The 24422-nt window shown below is 45.6% G+C and overlaps 2 protein-coding genes across 2 annotated transcripts; both read left to right on the plus strand.

Annotated features, from left to right (window-relative positions):
• Window positions 1-937: 937 nt before the first annotated feature.
• Window positions 938-14019, plus strand: LOC307236074 (plastin-3-like). The gene is made up of 16 exons (XM_080008359.1): window positions 938-1044; window positions 4573-4641; window positions 5122-5273; window positions 5774-5903; window positions 6518-6650; window positions 6808-6889; window positions 7205-7370; window positions 7465-7607; window positions 9177-9272; window positions 10357-10543; window positions 11033-11111; window positions 11467-11584; window positions 11784-11917; window positions 12050-12173; window positions 12472-12596; window positions 12705-14019. Exons 2-16 carry the CDS (start codon window positions 4581-4583, stop codon window positions 12835-12837), a joined length of 1863 nt encoding a protein of 620 aa, XP_079864485.1. The 5' UTR covers window positions 938-1044; window positions 4573-4580; the 3' UTR covers window positions 12838-14019.
• Window positions 14020-14854: 835 nt separating this feature from the next.
• Window positions 14855-22256, plus strand: LOC307236073 (cyclic nucleotide-gated cation channel-like; the record flags this gene model as incomplete). The annotated part of the gene is made up of 10 exons (XM_080008358.1): window positions 14855-14943; window positions 15249-15359; window positions 15619-15804; window positions 16661-16771; window positions 17878-17984; window positions 18120-18607; window positions 19857-20135; window positions 20727-20825; window positions 21162-21539; window positions 22071-22256. 10 exons carry the CDS (start codon window positions 14855-14857, stop codon window positions 22254-22256), a joined length of 2034 nt encoding a protein of 677 aa, XP_079864484.1.
• Window positions 22257-24422: the final 2166 nt, after the last annotated feature.

Raw genomic sequence — 24422 nt, forward strand, 5'->3', positions numbered from 1 at the left:
ATAACCAACTCATACAAGACAAACAAAACCAAACCAAACCAATATATGGGTCGAGTTGAGTTAAGTCTAAAAACTAAAGTAAAGTCTCTGGTTCCCTGGATGGAATTTGACTATCTAGGAGAGGTGAGAGGAGATGTTCCAGGGAGAGCTTTACTGAGAGAGCAAGTAGGAGGAGGAGGAAGAGGAGCAGGAGAGAGAGAGAGAGAGAGAGAGAGAGAGAAGGAGGGAAAGAGGGCGAGGGAAGGAAACGATTGGAGATGGGGGAAGGAGAACGAGAGAGAGCGAGAGGAACGAAGGAGGGAGAGAGGAGGAATTTGAGCATGTACAGACTCGCCAAACACAGCCATGTCAGTGCGATTCGTAATCCGCCAGAGGCTGCAGTGTGGGAGGTAGCCTGGTCCCTCAATGTTGGGGATGGTCTGAGGTTCCTCTACTGGGGTTCTTTCTATACAGATGGAAGACCGGAGAAAATAAAGTCTACATCATGGTTTGCCATTTAAGACGGTTGTCCTAAAAGTGCACCTTCTTCTGATCGATTGATTGTTTTTATTGGGTGTTTTTTTTTTTTTCTGTCTTAGATATTTCTTCATCCGACGACATGGTTCTTTTTTTTTTTTGTGAATATTTATCTCCTTCAATTTCTTTGCGTTCTTACCGGGAAAGGCGGACACCGCCACCGTCCATATAGCAATCGAGCGTTGCATGCATAACGAATCAAAAAAAAAAAATGTTTCGGCTGTTTTTTTTTGTGCCACCTTGAAAAAAGTCAAAAAAAAATATTGGATTTTTAATCTATTTATTGATTTTTTAATAATCGCACGGTTTTACCACTTTAATTGAGGGTATTTGACAGCGTCGAGAGGGAGGGTTGGTTCGCCGCGAAAGGAGTGGCCCGTCAGGGCGGGGCCACCTCCTTCCAGTCACCGGGCGGGCGGAGCGGGCGGAGCGGGCGATAGAGGGACAGAGAACTCAGGGAGAGGCCGTCAGAGAGACCCCGATCTCCGCGTTGCCTTTTTTTTCCTGATTTCTCACCAGGGAGTTGAGGTAAGAAGGAGAGAGCACCGCCGTCGGGGTTTTTTTTTTTGTTTGTTTTAATAATCCACAGAAAACACGGATTTGGTTCCGTTACACTGCAGAACGAGACGCACGGTCGGACGTGCAGACGATACGTCATTGAGAAGAAAAATGTAATATAATTTAATATAATAAAATAAGATAAATGGCTGTTGGCGACATATTTGTTGTATTCTTTTTAAATATAGTTTTTTTTTCTCCCCTCGTTTTTATGCTTTTTCTTTTTCCTCGCTTTATAAATCAGTTTTTAAATAGTAGTATTTGTTTTGTTTTATTATTATAAAATATGACTAGTTCGGAGGACGTTGCTTTGTGTCGTCGTTGCGGCTGATTGACAGGCTGCGCCTCCCAGACGCGCGTCGGTCCTCGACACGGGGTCCGCGGGGCTCCCCCCGGGAGGCTCCCCCGGCAAAAACGATGAATGGGCGAGAATCACCCGTGAATTCATTCCATCGCCAGACGTTAGTTCTCTTCGGGCAATGAATGACTTGATGCTTTGACCATAGTTTGCTCCTAGTTTTTTTTTCTCGGAATGGGGCCTTGATATGAAACCAGGGTGACGCGCCACTGCTGGATGCCCGTCGGGAAAGGTTACAAAAGAGGAAGGACTTGAGATCTGACAAGTGTATGGTGGTCTGCTGCTGACTGTCTGCGGCCCCAAGGCGTCACCCATTGAATTCCGAGGGGGTTTCCTTGGTCCTCGGCGCACTTTCCTGCACACGGGGGTGGGAGCGCGGTGGCTCATCGCCCCGTGGGCTGCGGTCGACATTTGAGGCAGTTTGCAGTGTTTGCGGGACGGTCAGCGGGTCGAAAAAACCGGTGCCTGTGCATTAAAGATATGGTGTGTGTGTGTGTGTGTGTGTGTGTGTGTGTGTGTGTGTGTGTGTGTGTGTGTGTGTGTGTGTGTGTGTGTGTGTGTGTGTGTGTGTGTGTGTGTGTGTGTGTGAGGGGGGGGGTGTTTATTATAGGGGACTGGCAGGAAGTGATGCAGTTTGTCTCTTGACTGTTGCACAAGTCAGATGGATATTTTTTAAGTAGTCTTTGCATTTTTCGTATACAAGCTCCGTCTTTGGCTGATCGATAGAACTGTCCTGAATGATGTGTTTTTGTGACGTGGTGGATGCCCTGACTCTCCGTGTCCTTGCGGATAATATTCCTCCCCGGGTCATTCAAATGACAGTCCCTCTCATGGACGTGCAGGGCCGTCTTGAATCCGGCCATTTGGTGGCAACGGTGATTTCAATAAGCATCCCGCGTTTGAATGAGCGCGCAAACCCGTCCTGTTTTGTCTTTCTGCTTTTTCTTCGAGGACGCACACACACACACACACACACACACACACACACACACACACACACACACACACACACACACACACACACACACACACACACACACACACAGATGACTCCAGGTGGTCGATAACTTCTGCGTGTTTAGTTTTAGGAGTGTTGGAGTAATGGCAGTTCAATAGTATCTGACATATGCCTTTTAATAATTACTACCTGCGTTTCTACTATTATATCATTGGCTCATAGCTAATTGATTCTATTTGTAGAATACATATAATATAATTAACATATTATACATACTATAATACATATAAGACAACTCCTACAAAAAACAGAGTTCAACCTACTGTACCTGGACACATGCAGCTCTACTGCCGGTTATTTTATAACTAAATGCAAATCACACCTATACTTCAAACAGTCTTATCTGCACATTAAAGTTCCTTCCCCGCTCGGTGGATTGAGAGGTATATCCCAGCAACTATTTAAAGACTCAAACCAAGATGTGAAGCGCAATAATACCCCTCAAGGCCGACCGTGCAGTGATATGACAAGGGCATTTGCATCAATGGGAGATCTATCCCCAAGCGATTTGAACCACGATGCTAAATGGCTCATTGGGTTGATGCATAGGATAGTGATTTCCTAAGAGCTGCCCTTGGGCAAACCAGACTATCGATGGGACGTGACACTGTTTTATCTCACAGCCCTGACACTACAAGAGCACCAGGCCCACATGACCCAGGCTCGCTCGCTCGCTCCCGCTCTCTCTCTCTCTCTCGAACATTGGAACACAAAATCATTTGTGGTCGGTTTTCCTCAACTCAACAGAAGAAGAAGAGCAAGAACAATCTTTATCTGTCACACAGCACACCACACTACAACACATGCACGCACACACACACATGCACATGCTTTGGATGGTGGCCGGTGAAATGAGGCCGCTGCGTTTAACCCATCCTTGGCTTGTCCTTCCAACGGGGGCACAGCCAGGAGCAGTGGGCAGCATACGTGGACGCGCCCGGGGACCCGGTGATGAGCGTCCATCGCATGGTCAGACCATCAGACGGTCAGAGCTCGGACTTTGCATTTTATTCATTGCAACGTCTCTCAAATTTGTAAAAAAAAAAGATTCCCTTGAATTCGAATGGAAACGTGGTTTTAGGATGTCCTTTTTTTTTTGACCAAATGCTCAACTTGATAGCAATTAGAATTCAGTATGACACATAAAGATATGATACACTTTTCATATCATTTTGATAACAGTATAGGCCTCATCTTATATTAGGAGACCTCGCTACCTGAGTGCAGTAAAGTGAAATATACTGCAGGAATAGGCCAAACAGGAAGACTTTTTTTGTCCTTAATATGGATAGGTTTGCCACAACATCCAATAATATTTCTGGTGACCTTTTGCCACTTGCTTATCCTATCCAAGAGCCGATGTTTTGGCCATAGCCACGGCCAGACGGGCGCGCCGGACCCATGGATTTGAATGCGGCTGGTTGAGCGAGCGCTATCGGGGCCTTTCTCCCGATTGCCCGTCACCGATTGGTCCGTAGCAGAGTGACGCAGGTGTTTGAAATGAGCTGATTAGCCTGGCCTCATTTCACACCAGGTGGGCCGGCGGCTGCTTGAGTCCGGGATTAGCGCCTCGCAGTCAGGGTGGCACCAAGCGCAGTGGTCGGCTGCGGTTCCCCACCCCACCCACCCCTCGACGTGGTTGTTGGGATAGGCCGTGCGTGGAAAGCTGCCTTTGGTCGTGGGGTTGTGCCGTCCGGTGTGTGAAGCATAGCCGTCAATGAGGCGCGCTTAGCGAGGCGTACATAGAGGCCGCCGCAGCGGGGCTTCAGAATGTGATTTGAAGTGTTTTTGACGCTCGTACAAAAGCGACTGATTCAGTTGGTGGGAATGATTTGGCCGTGACTCCCATTACAGTTTTCTTTTATGATGCAAACGTACATCTGACACGCATTGTGGTCATAAGACAGTGATGTTGATGGAGGGGGGGGAGGGGAGCAATAGTTCTACAGTCGACCTGGTTGTCATATTCAAGCCTGTTTGCTGGCTATCTGAATCTATTTAGATTACACCCTGTTTGGGGGGAAAATTTGTCAAAATGAGCTTAATGCTGTGGTTACTGTTGGCCCTTTAGCCCTCCTGTCACTGGGTCTGTTTTCTCATGCTTGGCCCTTGTTTCATCTAGGAGTCACCATGTCGAGAGAGATCAGTGCTGAGGAGATGGGCGAGCTGACAGAGGCCTTCCAGAAAGTCGGTGAGTCAAGTGTGCGTGTTGGGGTGATTCTGCCTGACAAACACGAGGAGCACAAGATGGCTCTTGAAAGGTCTGGAGTAACGTACAGTGGGAAGCAGCTGACGGACAGATGTTTTCTGTTCAGCAGGTTCTTGAGCCTTTTGATCCTCATCTTGCGCTCATGAGGAGATTCTTCACATTTTTTAAAAGATAGGCTTTTGTGTTCCTGTGTTTATTGTTTTTCCACAGCTGCTGTTGAAACAATGGAATATTATTATTTTTTTCCCTGTTTAAGTCTACAAATGCATCTTACTTATTTGGAACAGCTGAAATTTAACTTTGTCTTTCTTTACTGGAAGTTCATTAGAAATTGAGTTTCCTTACAAGTGTGGACAATTTATATAAAACAAAAACCTGACCACCACTGTAAAGTGCTTCTTTCTCTCTAGATATCGACTGTTTATCTCCTCCTTCAATCCCCTCTCGCTTGTTTTTCTCTAGACGTGAACGGCAATGGATTCATCTGCGACTCGGAGCTCAACCAGCTCTTCAAGGAGGCCAGGCTGCCCATGCCCGGATACAAGATTAGAGAGATCATCCAGAAGCTGGACCGAGACCAGGACAACCAGATCAACTTTGATGAGTTCACCTCTGTAGGTAACCCTAACTTGCTAATATGCCAGCTAACAACCAAAATCACGGTCATAGGAAAACCAGCAGGCTGAAGGAATAACCAGTCATGTTTGACTAACGACCATATTAACCTACAAACTACAACGTCAAGCGACTTAATTGACTGGTCAACAAGGTAGGCACTGACCATGGATCAGTCAGATCGGTGGTTCTTCAATGTGGGGTCTGAGGACCCCCAGGAGTCCTTCAAGCGGTTCCAGGCAGTCCCCAGAAAAGCCTCTGCGCTGTTGAAGAACGTAGAACAGTGACTGTTTTGGTGCTAGATTCACTGTTTTCTCGCTGGCTCTAACGTCCGAGACTAAACATAATCATATGGGTCCTAAAGCGTCTCAAATGGAGGCTCCTTGAGATGAGAGGTTGAATCACTGAACTGGCTTGCGTAACAATGCTCTTGTGGGTTTTTTTTGTTTTTTTTGGATCCTCAGAATCTAAGCCCTGATCTGTGTGTTTGTCAACTCAGATCTTTGCAGACTTGAAGAACGACCAAATAGCCCAGAGTTTCAGGAAGGTCATCAACAAGAAGGAAGGCATCCTGGCCATCGGGGGTACCAGTGAGCTCTCCAGCGAGGGAACTCAGCATTCCTTCTCTCGTAAGCGCAACCGTTGAATGGAACAAATCTACAGATTATTGTTCGTTTCAAGCCAATGAGTTTTGTGCGTTTAATCCAAGGGATTGTCATGCAAAACTAGCCCAGAAATCAAATTCGCTGGGTCAATACACAATCTTATCATGTGGGGAAATTGTACTGTACATACATTTTAGCTTTGAAGTGGCGGTCAATAAGATCGTCTGAACTCTATTCAAACCTGCAAGGTATGTGTTGACCCTTGTCTTCGGTCACGTGTTTCGAGGGGTTAATCTGTCTGTGAATGTCCCTCCATGTCATCAGTTTACTGGCCACAACTAGCGACGCCGCTGTCACTACTTGTCTTTGTATCCTTGCCAGGAAAGCCGGCGGACCCCGCCACCAACAATAGCGTTGACATATCGTGGAGCACATGCGTAACAAAATACATCAAATGTCTGTTAAGTGCAAGCTGAAAAAGACAAGTACTAAATGTGGACTTGTTTTTCGTAACAAGTGCTCCGGGTTACCGCTCTGAATATTTTGCTGTCGCGATTGTTCACCTCAAATTTGCTGAGCTAATCGTTCCTCCGCCTGTAGTAAGGGAACTAATCCTGGCTCTCTCTCCTGTCTTCTAGATGAAGAGAGCTATGCCTTTACGAACTGGATCAACTCCGCGCTGGAGAAGGACCCGGACTGCCAACACGTTCTGCCCATCGACCTCAAAAGTGACTGTCTCTTCACCGCCGTGGGCGACGGCATCGTGCTCTGGTACGGCTTGACTTGCAGGCAGTTTTAAATTTGCCCTTGGACGTCGGACCGCAAGTCTTCCGCCATTACTTTATTTCGTTGAGGTTTTAGATATCAATACGATTTTACACAAGTTGTATCTCCATGTAGGTGAACCCTTTTTGTCTTTTGTTTGCAGTAAAATGATCAATCTCTCGGTTCCTGACACCATCGACGAGAGAACCATTAATAAAAAGAAACTCACCCCGTTTACCACGCAGGTTGGGCTTATTTATTCCATGTCATTTCACTGAATAGATCTATTAAATATTCAGTCTGAATGGTGTTTCAAGTTGTAAGCGATGCCACAAAATCAAACTGAACATGAATTTTGGTTAAATTATTAATCACCAAAACCGCAAATTTAGTCTCTTTATGGATAATTTTGTCGACTTGTTACACAAATTAAACTGTCTGGCTGCATGTTGAGGTTGCTTGGCGACACGAACAACTCTTTCAGTTATGAATGAACTGTTCTGACTTCAGCGTCAGTCTCCTGACAGTCGAGTCCCTCTCGCTCCCTCCGCCTACGACAGGAAAATCTGAACCTGGCTCTGAACTCGGCCTCCGCCATCGGCTGCCACGTGGTGAACATTGGCGCTCAGGATCTGAAAGAGGGCAAACCTCACCTGGTGCTGGGACTCCTCTGGCAGATTATCAAGATCGGACTCTTTGCCGATATCGAGCTGAGTCGCAATGAAGGTACGCGCAATCGACATCGCTTGTCTTTTTTTTGGGGGGGGGGGGTCGCCTCCGAAACTGAGTTGAGTCATGGTCGTGTATTTGTGTGGTGTAGCTCTGGCGGCGTTGCTCCGCGAAGGCGAGAGTCTGGAGGAGCTGATGAAGCTCAGCCCCGAGGAGCTGCTGCTACGCTGGGCCAACTTCCATCTGACCAAAGCTGGCCTGCAACCCATCAGCAACTTCACCTCTGACATCAAGGTACAGGACGTCGGATCCTCGCAGCTTCCTCCCTCTAACCCCAAAAACGGGACTAGACCAAATCCGTCGCGGCAAATGTCAGAATGACACCCGTTGAAATGGCTTCGTCGATAATTAGGACTAATCCAAGATCTAATATCTCCTAGCTGTATCCCTGATGTCCCTCTAACCCATAACCTAGTCCACCCACTGTTTCCCAAGCAGCTTTCTGCCACAGCTCACTCGTCACAATTAAGCGATCCCACAGCCCGCCACTTTCCTGTTGCCCCCCCAAAAACAAACTTGTAGGACTGTGCTTATTATGGCCTACTAGTCGTGATGCGAAATTCACCAACTATTTATTTGTAAACTGAAAATAATTGGTCTCGACTCGGAACAATATTAAAGCCATTTAGTTTCTGGGTGTACGTATTTAGAGTGGGGGTTCAAGAGCAAATGTTTTGCATGTGAGATTCTGTTCATTCCTGTGGCCGCCTAGTGAGAACCTAGATAACCAGTATATTGGTACAGTCCATGCTGGAATGTACCAATACATTAATTTGACTTGTGTAAGTTGGCTGGGAGGGCTACCATGGTAGAATGAACAATATAATACCACTTCGATTTGAATGTGGGGAAACATGTAGATCAGATTCCTGACAGACTTGGAACCATGGAGGGGGGGAAGTTTCTCAATGTCTTCGTCGATTTCCTTTTCGTCCCACAATATAAGGTTATGCAGCTTTTTACCTCAAGCAGAACTCTGCCTGAACTTAACTCTGATCCGAACCGGCTTCAATCAAGAACCCTTTTCAAGCCTTTCAGTGGCCTTTTTGCATGACTTCTTGTCTTCAACTGTATTTCTGTCTGAGTTTCTATCCACCAATACGAACTGTCCTCAAACTACCTCCCTATATTCTTGTTTCTGTTTTTACCTCTTGATATCCAACTGACGTGTCTTTCTTCTCTGGCGCTGTAGATAAGGGACTTCTCAAACTCGGTGAAGGTATCTCCTTAAGATCTTTGGAATATGTAATTCCCACTGGTGGAGATGGTGGATGTGGCTTTTTGGTTCGGGGAGTTTATCTGAAACCATCCTGCAGGATGATGCTATAGAACAATGTCTTGGATGATTTGGAAATCCTGCTTTTCCATCAGTGTGGTTTCTAAGCATCTTCAATAGCCCTCGCTATTAATGATTGACTCTGCTGGATAAGAACTTTGTGTCTCCAGTTCTGACATCCAAGGTTTGGAAATGCCCAAACGGCTCTTCACAGTGCAGAGAATATTTGGGGGGGGGGGGGGGGGGATATGCAAGTTTCTACTTGCAGAGCTATGACCAACCGGTATAGCCACGTCCACATTTCCACTTGTATCTTCCCCTCTTAAAAAAAAAAATTCAACTTTATCTAAATGTCTCACTAAGTTGTGTTTTTTTTTTTTTGAAACTCATACAATTGCATTTTGTAGCCACATTAGATAATTGTGTTCAATCTGAGAACCCCATTACTTCTCAAGTGAGCCCTTGGTGCAATTTGGCGTTGCTTATTTTGTGTGGTTCTCACTTTGTCTCCCTTGTGCTACATGAAGGACTCCACGGCGTACTTCCACCTGCTCCAGCAGATCGCTCCGGACGGCTCCAAAGAGGATGTCCCACAGATCTGCGTTGACATGTCCGGTCTCTATGTATGTATTACCCTTGGAAAGTCATCCGTCGTGTTGTCTGAAGTATTCGGGTGGGGCTGTAATCAGATGTTTTTCAAGAGTTAAATCTTTGACGTGCAAGTGAATCAGCTTGCCTGTGTAGAGGGAGAGAATCACTGCCTAATGATTGTCAGTTTGTGGAATGATGCAAAATTGGTACAATGTGACCTTGATCCTGCCGTACGACCTGTTGTACACGCAGTGGCAATTATATCCAGTGACGACCCAACATGATGGCTGCCCATGCTGTCACTGATGCCCCAACAGTTATTGCTTATCTTCTACTGCTCAAGGTTCCCAGCTTTTGTGGCTTATTTTTTTTGTTGGCCTTGGATATAAGCAGTTTCTGACTGGCATCCTTGGTATAAATTCCAACTTTGCAACGCAGATCTATTTTAAGACGGCGCCGTTGATGCGGTTTGTCCATATTGGGCTTGCATAGTCGTGGTTTTTGAGACTGTTGCCCTTGACAAATTCAATTCTTCTGCAGTTTTTGTGGCGAGTCAGCACGCCAGGCACTGACTAGTCATTAAGTGCGTTGTCAGAGTGACGTGAGCCAAGTCAGCGTTTCAAAGTGTTAATAGTTAAACCTGTAATATGGTTGACATCCGAAGCCTTTTTTGGTCCACTTGCGTCCTTGTTCGTCAATAATGTCTGTTCAATGTGTGGTTTCATGTATAGGAAGCACTATTGGGCAATTTTGCAGACAGGGTTTAATCCAAATGAAGATTGGATTAAATTAATCCAGAATTTTAGAATACCCCTCTGAGGTCTTCGCTTAATTTAAGATGAATAGTGTAATTCTCTATTGTCAACCTGGAGCCCCACATCCTCTGGCCATATTTTATTTAAACCTTCACTTAGAACATGATCAGCTTTTATCTTGCTTCTGTGAAATCAGATGTCTTACAGGAAGACTATGGCAAGTCCAGATTAAAAGTGTTTGTCCTAAACTGTGTCCGTGAAGTCGCCCTCATAACCCTGAACGTGTGAGAAGGGCAGGGTAGTTGTTTGTTTTTGGCCTTACCTGCGTAGCTGAACCGCTGTCTCCCGTCCGTCTCGCCAGGAGAAGGACGACTTGCGGCGAGCAGAGTGCATGCTGGTGCAGGCCGACCGCCTGGGATGCCGCCAGTTTGTGACCCCCGCGGACGTAGTCAGCGGCAACGCCAAGCTCAACCTGGCCTTCGTGGCCAACCTGTTCAACAAGCACCCGTCGCTCACGAAACCCGAGAACCAAGACTGGGACCTGAAAAGTAAGGAGGCTAACGACGGCATGCACACATGAGTGTCTCATATGCCCACAAACACACTTTGGTGACATGCATGTGCGAGGTTTCATAACTCAAGATGATTGACTATTAAGAATCATCTTGATTAATGCTCTAATTTGATTTTAATGTTTAAATTGGGTGAAGACACGCAATCATGTTGCTGTGAAACAGCTCTACCTCCCTCTACTGGCCATGTGTGGTTTTACAGGTGTTGAGGCCTGACTGAGAAACAATCACTGCTTCATAAAGTCACTTCTTAACAATGCGATGAACTAACTTGGATGAAACTCCTTAAAATGACTATGAAAATGTGCGGGTTCCTTCATTTTTCTGAATCAACCCCCCCACACCCCTCCATCATTGACCCTGTCTTTCATTTCTTCTAACCCCCACACCATCTCTACTTTCCACCCCTCCTTCTCTCTTTACCCTTGAAATGGCTTCCTCCTGTGTTTTCTAAATCCTGCCCAGGTGAGACCAGGGAGGAGAGAACGTTCCGGAACTGGATGAACTCCCTGGGAGTCGCGCCTCGTGTCAACCACATCTATGGGTCAGTGCGACGCTCTTTCTGTTATGTCGCTGAAACGAGCTGTATTCCTCTGTTGGGTTGTTATATCGTGGTCCCCGTTGACACAAAATCAAACCCATAAATACTTATCGCAATGAAGGCAAACTTATTTTCAGATATGAAATGATATCCAAAATTAACTACTTCAACCTCTAGCGCACAGTTTGCTTGCTGCTGACCTTTTTTGTTCCGTAGTCCACTGGCTGTTTGGCTTTAATTTAGGAACGTAACCTTGTCATACGTCTGGGAGAACAAAACCTAAATGAGAAATGCTGAAGCCCTGACAATTAAATCGTCAAAGACTCTCAATGGAATGGACCTTGTCTGTTGTGTGCAGTGACCTGCTGGATGCCATGGTAATACTTCAGCTTTATGAGAAGATCAAGGTGCCAGTGGACTGGCAACACAGAGTCAACAGGCCTCCATATCAAAAGCTGGGAGGAAACATGAAAAAGGTAATCCTCTCGCCACAATATCTCCTGTACAGGGATGGACAAACGCATACACTGTATGAATATTAAGGAGTTGGGGGGCTTGCCTCAGAACAGCTGTCTGTGCACCCAGTCCTGAACTGTGGCGCGAAATGTATAGTCTATAGCGTTGTCAAGACATGCGCACAGCCAATGTATTGATACAGAAATGTCTGCATGCTAGATGGAGAACTGTCACTATGCGGTGGAGCTGGGCAAGTCGTGTGCTGGGTTCTCCCTCGTGGGAATAGGCGGTCAGGACCTCTACGAAGGAAATCCGACGTTAACCCTGGCCCTGGTCTGGCAGCTCATGAGGAGGTAACGTGACCCATCCAGCTAGCCTTCAACGGGATGACCATCCCTGAAAATGTCTTTTTCCGATTTGTATATTCATGCCTACTTTCTAACGGAAACCGCCACTTAACTCTTGGCGGCATTGCTCGTGTGCAGGTACACTCTGAACGTCCTGGAGGACCTTGGAGACGGGGATGCGGCGGGAGACCAGCTCATCGTCGACTGGGTGAACAAGACGCTGTCTGAAGCCGAAAAGACGTCGTCCATTAACAGCTTTAAGGTTAGTTTGGAGTATAGACGTGTTCCCTGGAAGAGAATGCATTCTGCAGTAGCGTAGCAATATTGACCGTCCAACTTTTCTGGGTATTTGTAAATATGGTGACTTGGGATGGTTTGTCAGATAGTTGTGACAGGACGACGACACTGGCTGGGTCTGTTCACACCAGGTTAACTAGTAAGAAAGTCCCTCAGCTGCAGTAATGTAGTCAGTCACTTGGACCAGTGGGTTTTTATGGCCTAAGTTTGCCAATGCTCTCCCTGGATCATTCTGTGTTTAATGTCTCTCTGTGCCTCAACAGGATAAGGAGATCAGCACCAGTCAACCAGTTCTCGACCTGATCGACGCCATCCAACCGAACAGTGTGAACTTTGACCTGGTCAAAACTGGAAGTCTATCGGACGAAGAGAAGCTGGACAATGCCAAGTAATCCGATATGCATTGAGTCTACATGTGATTATTCTTTTTGACTACAGCTCTTGTCTGTAAAACACCATTCAAGACACAAACTTGTCCGTACCCTTCCTCCACCAGGTACGCCATCTCAATGGCCAGAAAGATCGGCGCCAGGGTGTACGCCCTGCCCGAGGACCTGGTGGAGGTCAACCAGAAGATGGTGATGACGGTCTTTGCCTGCCTGATGGGAAGGGGAATGAAGAGGGCTTAGAACACACGCTTTGACCCAAAAACCACTCACCTGTACCCTGACCTTTTTGCCTGTACGACTGAATAAGACCTTGAGGGAGCTTAGCGGACGACCATACCTTGATTTGGCAGGTACTTAAGCAGTCTGCCGTGATACACCAGGACCGCGCTAATGCTACTGAACTGAAACCTGGATAGACAATTTGGATGTTCTTTGCCCGTTGTGATCCAGGGGGTCTTTGTCCCCTTAATTCTCGTTGCATACGTTTGAATTGTGGCGCGAGACCGTTCATATCCACTGACGCATACTTCAGTCCCCATTCCGGTTTTCCTGATCGCATCCTCCATTCTTTAAGCTTCTGCGCTGCCTCAGTTTCTCGCCTGACCATGACCTGGTCTTACTGAATTCTGCCTGCAACTCGCGTCCCCTCACGTGCCAGCCAATATGAGCGCTTACTGCTACCGAAGCCACAATCTGTGTGCGACGCCTTAACGTCCGCAGCCGTTTTCTGTACTTCTGACCAGGTCCGTGACAGGACCATAGATTTATCGATGGATTGTCGACAGTAGGCGTTGACTTGACTCTCTTAATCGTTGAGGACGACCTTCACAAAGATGGTAGAATATTCAACTACCGACGGGGGAAATGGTTAACTTCATCAGAAAGGGACTTTCTATTATCCCAATAATACAATAAATGAACTGCGCCAAACAATGCCCACAGTAACTTCAGAGTCCCAGTCAGTTAATACGCAACCGATAGCAGAAACCCTGGCAATAACAAAGCTGTCACTCGCCCCAAAATGTCGGCAATGATCTTGAGAAATGGGACAAGCCACTCATTTGCACAGTGCCCTCCTGTTTTTGGGACAATCTGTAATGCATGTTTTTGCCGCTGGGTTATTTCCTAAGACTTGCTAGTACTTACTTCCTGCCTCTTAAAGTACTCGTGAGCTTGCTCTTTATTTAAAGTCTATTTCAAGTATCAGAAATTAAGCAATGTCGCTGCAATAATCAACTTTTGACATTTGCTCAATCCACAGCATTCATCAACACTTAACATGTCACCTAATGCCTTGATCTGTTGTGGATTTTTTTTTTTTTCTCCTGAATGGTTGTTTACTGGTGATTGTGTGGGGGGGGGGCCTGGACTTACGGAAATGTTGAAATGTCTCTGAGCTGAACAAGCGTTGGATGTACTCTTAACGGCTGATCTCTTAATACAAATGTTCTGAGCTCAAACACGTCTCAGTGGTGTTTATTTGTCTTTGTCAGGGACTGTGTGATGGCTTTTGCGACGAAAGTGAAGCTGTGTGCTGCTCATTTCTTTAATCAAGGCGGCGTGACACTCAGGACCACAAACCGTTCTGTGGCCACTTCAAAGAAGGGTCTTGAATTCAGATGAGCAAGCCCGTACCAAAGGCGGGCAGCCGGAGGCGGGTGTAAACACACACAGGCCGCGCACATATTCACACACAATTTGCAATTAAAATGTGCGCTGCGGCGTGATCGTTCGCATTGGTTTCGCGCATCCCTCCGTGCGGCAGCGTACGCTCATCCCTCGCTTCTCAACTGGTCAGATCTCCAATGCACACCTGGAATAAAATGGACCAAGCAAGAGATCTGTTGATATGAAAGATGACACTCGGGTACGCCGCTGGAAAAACAATAAGGAAGTCCCAAGTTTTTGCTGAGCGCGAGGTGGGTGGCCAGGAAGATGAGCAGGTTAGTTGTCAAATAATCTCGTCCGTCTCTCCACCTATTCTCATGACGACAGCTTCAAACCTCCCTGTGTTACCAGGGCCATCTTGTTACCGTGGTGATGCTTGAGCACCCGCCTGGGACAAGATCACCCTTTTGTACATGTGGGTGTGCAGTTGTATCAGTGTTTGTTACTGTATAGAGAACATTAAATCTATGCCCTCTTGTGTATTGTGATTTACTGTGTATTTGTGCCACTGTATATTTACTGAGATTCTCAGGCTCTATGCACTGGTCATGCAGTCACCTTACCCTTGGGGTGTGTGTGTGTGTACAGTATGCAAGGTCAAGTAGTGGCGTCACAACGACTATCTGTAAAAACATGGACGGAGGAGGAGAGTGACAGAGCTGACAGCTTGCATAGCAGGTAGCATACACACACACGCTATTTCATTTAAATGTTATTAATTAATGTAACAATTAATGTAAATATAATTGTGAATTACAATTGTATTTTATCAAACTTGTATATATTCTGATTATATTTTCTATTTTTTAAATTAATGTTCTGAGTAAAATTACCCTTAAAAGTGAGCAAACTTTATTTAAACTTTTATTTAAAGCTGCACTTTCCACACTTTTCCACAGCCAAGTGCAGGGGTCCGAGGATGTGCGAAGAATCATGGAGGGAGTGTTTTTGTGCTTAGTTTTTGCATGTCCCTCTCCGCGTAGGGGCCAGTCCATATGCGACGACACCTGCTCAGAGCTGCAGAGAATGGCCGCCATCGACAGACGAGAGCTCAATTCACAAAATTCCTATCGCGGAAGAGGCGCTCTGTCCAGGTTAGAGGCTGAAATGATCCACCTGGCTATCATAATGGGGAAAAGAAACTCCATAACGGTTACCTAGATGTATGGACCGTGTACCCGTGCCTTACCCTAACAATGCATTGTTGGATATGATCTCCAGCGTAATGTGCATTGCTTCCATACTAGGATGTTTCACCAGATGTAGGATGTCATCATGGTACTTGTTGTGTACTATTTGAGACACGCAAAGCACTAATTTGGTGTCCTAAGTAGTATTCCTGTCCGCGCCCAGGTTGGTGAGCATGGTGATGACGCTGAGAGAGTGGGCCCACAAGAGTTTAGTTGAGGAGGTGGAGCGACCAGATTCCTTCCTGGAGCGCTTCAGGGGCCCGGCGGGTCCCATGGATCTGCAGGCTCCGCCCAGCAGCCGACACACCGACTCGGAAACGGACACAGAGGGCAGACGCGCCCGGCATGTGTGAGGAAAAACAACACTCTCAAACGTACATTCATACTTATTGTATATACAGTGTGTCTATGCAAAAATAGAGGAATAGACTGAGGTGGAAGTAGAAACAACTTTCCGTGGCAAATAGTGGATTTAATTACAAGTGAAAGTATTTATGAAGTTAAAACATTTGATTAAATATTTTTTAAACAATATAAATATATGTATTCTATTTACAATGTCTACACTGAAAATCAATGCACAGAAACAATATGTACAATTAAAAAAAAAAAAAAAAAAAATTCTGTTCAATAAATGTATGAGCTAGCCACGCCGTTAAGCCGTCTAAACACTGAACACACGTTTTTTATTGGAACTGGGCTGTTAACAAGTCCCGTATTTCGAAATGAACAAGTTATTTTTCATCAATTGTGATGAACTGTTATAGTCACAATCAAAAAGTATTGGTTAGGAAAAAGTCCCTTTTGAATATTGCTACCAGTCAAACCCAAGTTCATCGGCAGAATTGTCAAACAGCAACATTGAAATGAAATATAACTAATTAGAAAGTGAACCCGAGTGAACCTCGTCACAACATTATGACATTGGCTTGTTGACATTATTGACTTGTATGTTGAATTTAAGCACAAGTGAGTCCGCTTGTCAGGGATGAGACAATCTTTGAGGAACAATATTTTTTTAAAGCAGGGCTTAGAGGAAAATCTCGAAAAGATGTTCTGAAAGTCATGCATTGGATTACTGTACATTGCATTCTGAACAACGGAGTAGGACAAGAGTTACAAAAACATTACAGACGATGGAAAAATATTCACACAACCACGGTAAGTAATGAATAGTTACGAATAGTTATTTTCCTTTCTCACAGGAAGAGAAGGTGGAACGTGTTCGTCTTATCACCGTCTGACAATGCGTACTACTACTGGCTGATGGTGATCGGTGTTGCCGTTTTCTACAACTGGAGCCTCCTCGTTGCCAGGTCAGAAATATTATCATTAACCACCACTAACAACCACTTGTATCGTGTAGCTCCCCCTCGTGCTGACAAAACAGCTCTGACGCGTCGAGGCATGGACTCCACAAGACCTCTGAAGGTGTCCTGTGGTATCTGGCACAAGGACGTTAGCAGCAGGTCCTTCAAGTTGCGACATGGGTCCCCCATGGATGGGGCTTGTTGTTCCAGCACATCCCACAGATGCTCGATCGGATCGGACCCTAACTCTGGCCCTTCACATCACGTAGAAGAAAACGTGATTCATCAGACCAGGCCACCTTCTTCCATTGCTCCATGGTCCAGTTCGCTCATGTGGACATTGTAGGTCCTTTTGGCGGTGAACAGGGGTCAGGGAGCCTGGCCGCATATGACCCTGTTGCTGGTTCACCGGTTGACCCAGTCATCTAGCCATCACAATTTGGCCCTTGTCAAAGTTGCTCAGATCCTTACGCTTGCCCATTTTTCCTGCTTCCAACGCATCAACTTCACAAACTGACTGTTCACTTGCTGCCTAATATATCCCACCCCTTGACAGGTGCCATTGGAACGAGACGAGCAATGTTATTCACTTCACATGTCAGTGGTTTTAATGTTGTGGCTGATCGGTGTATGTCTACTTCAATAACACCAGGATATCATCAAGGATCGAAATTAGATTCATAACCTGTGGTGGTAAGTTTGTCTTTTGTCTTATAATCTCCACTGGCTTTGACAACAAAGTTATGGGACACTTTTGATTTTAACGAATAGAGTCCACTTCAATGACAGATTTGACCCATTTTTCGACCCAGGCCTTGGGTGTTGTTGGTTCCCATAATTTTATCACTGTTTGTTGCACGACCTCGCTGAACGCTTTTCTATTGAGTAACTTACCCCTCTGCTGCCACTTCTCACTGTGCTTAAAACCAAAAGTTTATACATATCTTTGTGTAAAAATGCTGGTCTGTGTCAGAATTCCCCAATCAAAGGTTGGTTGGTGGGTGGGTGAAATGCTCTTTGTGTCGGGTAGAAAAGAGAAGGCTCCATGCCATCATGTTGGTAGCAGATGCGTAAGCGTTTTGGTTTGTAATTGCATCTCACTGCCTCTGTAGGGCTTGTTTTGATGAACTCCAGGCCAACAGTGTGTTGGTGTGGCTGGTGCTGGACTATGTTTGTGACGGACTCTACATCCTTGACATGGCGGCTCGCCTGCGTACAGGTAAAACACGACAATATCTGATATTCCTGGATGGGTACAAATCTGTTCATCTCGTTAACGCGTAGTCTTGCGTAGAACAGATTTTACTTTCATTGAGACCTTGGCGGTATTGACCTGGCCGTATCCAATCCTCAGGCTTTCTGGATCAGGGTTTGATGGTCAAAGACGTGAGGCGCCTGAGGGAGACGTACCTCCGCACCGTCCAGTTCAAGCTGGACATCTGCTCCATCCTTCCCACCGACCTGCTGTACCTCACCGTGGGGATGGCCTACACCCCGCTGCTGCGCTTCAACCGGCTGCTGCGCCTGCCCCGCCTCTTTGAGTTCTTCGAGCGCACAGAGACGCGCACGGGCTACCCCAATGCCTTCCGCATCTGCAAGCTGGTGCTGTACATCTTGGTGATCATCCACTGGAACGCCTGCGGCTACTACAGCTTCTCCAAGGCCCTGGGACTGGGCTCAGACTCCTGGGTGTACCCCAACGCCTCCGACCCGGAGTTCGGCTCGCTGTCCAGAAGCTACATCTACTGCCTGTACTGGTCCACCCTGACGCTGACTACTATAGGAGAAACGCCGCCTCCTGTTCGAGATGAGGAGTATTTGTTCTTGGTGTTTGACTTCCTGGTAAGTTTTAGTATAAAATCTTATATTTTCTAATTGATTAGAACCTTGACTGGTAGAGGAAACATGACTTTCTGGGACGAGTAATACCCCTCTCCCACTGCACCGAGGACCCGCTAACATCCGGCATTTGTCACCCGTGGGAAAGGAAAAACCCAGGTCTCAGTCCGGGGTCAAATGACCCGGCAATAGACCAGGGTTATAATCGGCTCCATCTTTGATCGGCTCTCATCTAAACAGGACACCCGGGTCGACCCAAAAATCTTGTCAGCTCTACCCGCGTGATCGTGATGTGACGGGCATTGAAGATGCTGGCGCATAAATAGACAGCAATATCCTTGTATCATTCCATCATTTCATATCTGATTTGGAATCCAAAGTCAGAAGTGATTGACTTTTTTGGGGGACCATGAAATGTTGTGAGTGTGGGTATCGCACCATGGGGACCACAGCGGAGAACCCCCGCGCTCCCTGTCGGTCCCCGCTCCCCGCCGCGGAAGGACCGGTGTGCACTCGTGCTCCGGCTGCCGTTGCTCCACGCTGCTTCTACTGTCGGTCGTTCATGAACGATCCGATTCTTTTGAACGGCTCAAAATACTTTTTTTTTCAAGTTCCACAGTTTTATGTCGTCGTTGGTTTAGGTTGCTGTCTCCTCTACTGTATTGTTGCCAATCACACTGAAGCCATGACACGCCCCTTTTCCGGTGTGTTTGTGACTTTGAACGTACCAGAAGAAAGTGACATTTCTCCTGGCAATGGGAAGGATGTCAATCGCCAATTTTTAGCGGGTTGAACAAAACCTGGGTCAGCCCCCGAATTTTGGTGTGAAAGCGGTATTAGGTTATAGACTCACTAGGAAGGCTTTCTGGCTATTCTTCAGTCTATTATCGGAGAAGTTCCCAAAGTGAGGTCTGCGCCCCCGAGGGGCCCATGGAGGACTTGCACGGGGGTCCACAGCATTTTCACTCTCACAAATAAGGGTTTGGTTTTTTAATTGTTGACTTTGTAAGCAAGATTTACGTTATATGTAAAAAAAAAAAAAACATTCCGAAAATAAGGGGTTAGGGTTTATTCTTAAGTAGAAGTTCAGTTCAACTTTAGCCTAAGTAGAACACATTGAATATGAGATATTTATTACTATTATTCTGGTTGTGCAAAGTGCAAAGTAGCCATTGAAGCCGCTAACCAGGATTGGTATTTATTTTCATTCTAATACACTGTACTGTATTGTTTTGTGGCCCTACTTTTAAAGGTTGGCGTTCTGATTTTTGCCTCCATTGTGGGGAATGTTGGGGCCATGATCTCCAATATGAACGCGACCAGAGCGGCCTTCCAGAGCCGAGTGGATGCGTTGAAACATTACATGCACTTCAGGCACGTCAGCAAAGAGCTGGAGCAGCGCGTCATTCGCTGGTTCGACTATCTGTGGACCAATCAGAAAACTGTCGATGAACAGGAAGTCTTGAAGAGCCTGCCCAATAAGCTGAGAGCAGAGATTGCCATTAACGTCCACCTGGAAACGCTGAAGAAGGTACAAAAACTCACACAACAACATGAACATTTGTATTTTTACCCCTAAATTGAAAGGGTAGGTTGGCTTATTTTCAGCCCAGGCCTGATTGAAACGTTGCTTCCTTAATTTGATAACTTCAGAGCACAACCTGACAAATGTCCCCACTCTCCTGCAGCTTCTCACTGTGGTTAAACGCAGCTGAATGGGGGCAACGTTACATTACGTTAAAACTCCTTTTCAAAAATGGTGAAGCTACCTATTAACCTCCTGAAAGGCACGAATTGGTTCAGAATTGTCTTTTCGAAATGCATCAATGCTTCGTACGCTTCTGTGCAAATAGATGCTAATCCAATTCTACAAAGTAATAGATAAAGCAGCATCTTGGTTCATCAAGTTGTCAGCATTGAGAGTTGTTCAATCTCTACTGCCATTACAGGTTGAAAGAGGAGGTAGTGATCAGATTGACCCTGCCTTATCAAACTGATGACTATGTTGCTTGGCTGTCTGAAGTTATGGCAAATGACTCACACTTTCACTTCGCAATTTGTAAAACATCCCATGTTATTAATCTGATCGTGGGTTTATGTTTCTGTTTGTGTGAATATGTAGGTGCGCATATTCCAGGACTGCGAGGCAGGTCTGCTGGTAGAGCTGGTGTTAAAGCTTCGACCGCAGGTTTTTAGTCCTGGAGACTACATCTGCAGAAAGGTAACAAACAAGTCCTCTCCTCGTGAACAGAAAATAACGATTGAGGCTTAAAGCAAGGTGGGGAAGAAAGGGTGACGGCATTTGGCATAATTCACGTAGGGGTACTGATCATATCTCAGAGCTGAACGGACGCTTCGACTTGTTTAACCAACTGAATCAAACTAACGAAGAGTCGGAAATTGAATGGATCTCCAAAAATAGCCAAACTTTTCATCACCACTAGCCCTCTAATTTGTAATCATATCCTGTCGATCTGTCTATACCTTTTCCTGCACATCAAAAGATTTTTGCCTGGCTTCTTGTACTTTTGATTTACCTGCCTTCCATGTTTCCCAGGGAGATGTTGGTAAGGAGATGTACATAATCAAATATGGCCACCTGGCGGTGGTGGGCGAAGATGGGTTGAGCCAGCTAGCGGTTCTGACCGCCGGGAGCTGCTTCGGGGAAATCAGCATCCTGAACATCCGCGGCAGCAAGATGGGGAACCGACGGACGGCCAACATCCGCAGCCTGGGCTACTCCGATCTGTTCTGCCTTTCCAAACAAGACCTGATGGAGGCGCTGCAGGAGTTCCCCCACGCCCGGGCTCAGCTGGAACAGAGGGGCCGCGATATCCTACAGAAGGAAGGGCTTCTGGAAGAAGTGAGCGTCTCGGCAGGGGAGGCCCTGGAGGAGAAGGTGGAGAGGCTGGAAAGCAGTCTGGACCGTCTGCAGGTACTAACACAGTGATAATGATGACGACGATACCGATGCTACGACCCCGAGATGAGCCCAGACCTTTCGGCTCTCGCCCCGAGCGCATCCCCACGATCTATGAGTGGACACAAAGTATTAACTGATGAATGGAAGTTTAGAAATATCAAGTTAATAGTTAATATACGTCTCTTTGTAAGCGTTTTTCAATGTTTAGAACAACCCAAGTCAAGGAAAGGATTGTGGTGAACTATATTTTATATGTTGCAACATCAACAACATGAAACACAAGCTCCAGGTAGCTTATGCAGTTAACGCTATATCATAATGTCAGACCTCCGCCTTGACTTTTTCATTGCCTTGTTTGCCTCAGAATGAGGCCTTTTAGCCTTCGTAACAGAGGGGCTTTGCGCGCTGGTCGTCTGGTCACTGGACGTTCTCCCTTGCTTGTGCGATTTGCATGCAAAATATGACCGATCTGTCCTTTACTCAAGTGTTTTGCTATCATTAACAACATCGAGGTCATAACCCATCTTGGTCTTTGGTCTCCAGACCTGTTTGGCCCGCCTGCAGAGCGAGTTCCACTCCTCCCAGCTGCGGATGAAACAGCGGATCACCGCGGTGGAGCACAGCGTCGCCGTGGCCAACACCGGCAGCGGCTTTCTGTCCGACGCCGACGGCAACGAGAGCGTCCCCGGAGGCGACGGCGTCCGCAGCGAAATCAACATCCGGCTCTGATGGATGGGATGGACTGCGCCTACTTTAGAAAATGTCATGGTTTTCCAAATGTTTTTGTATTAAAGTGGTCATCCAACCAAGTCAACCCAAGTCCCAGAATTCCATTAGTAACTTCTTTTGTCAGTCACTTTCTTTTTGGATTGATTGGTTTTGTTTTCTATTGTTGATCATTTGAGGTGGTGGGGATATTTTTCATATATATATATATATATATATATATATATATATATATATATATATATATATATATATATAATAGGCTAAAAGGCTAATAGGCTAAAATAATGTTACTGATTACCATTTTAAGTGTTTGCTTATTCTTTTACAGTACTTTAGAATGAAACAGAGGTTGTGTTTTCTCATTCGCCGACTCCAAATCATTTGCGGAAATCATTTCTATTGTGTCAAATAAATACAAGGTTCTTTCAAATGTTTCCTTTTGGTGAATTTTCACCGCAGTTTTCCCCCCTTTTCTTTTCGGCGGTGATGCATTTACGTCTCCTTTTCTCTATTAAACTGACTTAAATAGGCAGATTTTGTTTTCTTTGAATGAATAGAGAAATGCCAATGCGCCGCACTGTGTAATCGGCTATAAACTGAGTCAACATTTTGCTATTTCATGTCAATGTAGCCTTGGCCACAACTTGCTCTCCCACGCTTTGCTCTGTTGCTTCATAACCTTTCAGTGGATGTGAAACACGTAAGAAAAATAAGTCTTTTGTAATGTTCTCTCGGCTGCCTCACAAGACTAACATAATTATGTGTGCCGATAAAAGCTTGCTTTTTATGATTTTTGTTGATGCTCACTTTTTCATTCTGAACTTTATGTAGGTTCTCGCATTTGATATCTATTTTTTTTCTTTGAAATGGGGGACTCATCTTCGTGCCTGTCCTCATGGTTGAAAAGTTTTTCTTTTTTACTTGTGGTTGTGAAAGTTATAGGTGGAAAAAAAAAATACATTTTTCAATTAATGAATTTATATATTAAAATAAATTAATACTTTTTTTTTAATAAATGACTTTTTGAATAAACAAATGTTTATTTTTAAAATAATTTTTAAAATAAAAACGGTAAACGTTTTAGGTGGTCATCACTATATAACTAACCAATCAGTATAAATGTAAGTTTATCATTAACAACAATTTGAGTGTTAACCGCCAAGCTAAACATTGCGAGTGTCATCGACTGTCTGGTAAAGGATTACTTTTACCATTACCCTACTACAACATTGCACCTGTGTGCAAAGTCCAACATGTTACGCCTTCCGCCTTTCAGGAAGTATGTCTTTCTTTTTCTAAGCAGAACCTCCGCAACACCGACGGACAGGTATATCCCTCTCATTCTCTAAGCTTTCCCTCCTCGCGCTCGTTTCTCTTCTGTCATCTATCGATCGCAACCTCTTTCCCATTCGCCTCTGCACTGCCGTCCTTCCAGGTATGCCGGGTTGACTATCTGTTGACTGTTATCTCATCCCCCGAGCTCTATCCCTTTTCCTGGTCTGGGGTTGGTGACGCATGCTTTTGGTCGGTCTGTAGAGCTGGAGATAAGAGGAAGGCGGCGTTTGATGTGTCGAGGGGCGAATGTGTGTAAACTAGTCCTCAATCGGGCTGTCCAAGCAGCCTTCAGGGACTGAAGGTACTGTTCAGGTACTGTTTGTGTTCATTTTTCTCACTAGCATATGAATCCATGCTTATCTTGATTGTATGTTTGTTTGCAGTACTTGCCTTTGAGTGTGTGTGTGTGTGTGTGTGTGTGTGCCTCAGGGATGGAGAGCGGCGGACTCGTGCTGTTCCTGACACTCGCTGGTGTGTCACCAGCATCGGCTTCACACCTGGTGCGTTTCCTTTCCTCACCGTGTTTCAGCTTTATTTACGCTTCTACAGCATTGAGTCTTCACGGGCCGTGGAAGTTTGGGGGTTTAGAGGAATTAGCTACATGCTTATTCCTAACATCAGACATTTGAGTTCATGTGTTAACTACAGCGACAGATAATTGCTTTTCAGTTGTTTAAAAAAAAGAAAGAAAAAAGGAAAACTGTCCGAAAAATTCAAGAGCATTGGAAGAAAAGGACTGCACCTCTTTTAGGCAAGTTTTAAAAATGTATTTTTTAGGAGTAGGTAGAAGTACCTACTAGAAGAGCTGGAGATAAGTACCTACTAAAAGTG

Source organism: Zeus faber (assembly GCF_960531495.2).
Source record: "Zeus faber genome assembly, chromosome: 10".
NCBI classification, from domain to species: Eukaryota; Metazoa; Chordata; class Actinopteri; order Zeiformes; family Zeidae; genus Zeus; species Zeus faber.

What these genes read in the sequence shown, in the direction of transcription:
- LOC307236074 (XM_080008359.1), top strand. Translation starts at nt 4,581, where the DNA reads ATGTCGAGAGAGATCAGTGCTGAGGAGATGGGCGAGCTGACAGAGGCC. An exon ending in ACTTCACCTCTGACATCAAG is followed by an intron (nt 7,608 to 9,176) that starts GTACAGGACGTC and finishes TGCTACATGAAG; the next exon opens with GACTCCACGGCGTACTTCCA. An exon ending in TTGACATGTCCGGTCTCTAT is followed by an intron (nt 9,273 to 10,356) that starts GTATGTATTACC and finishes CCGTCTCGCCAG; the next exon opens with GAGAAGGACGACTTGCGGCG.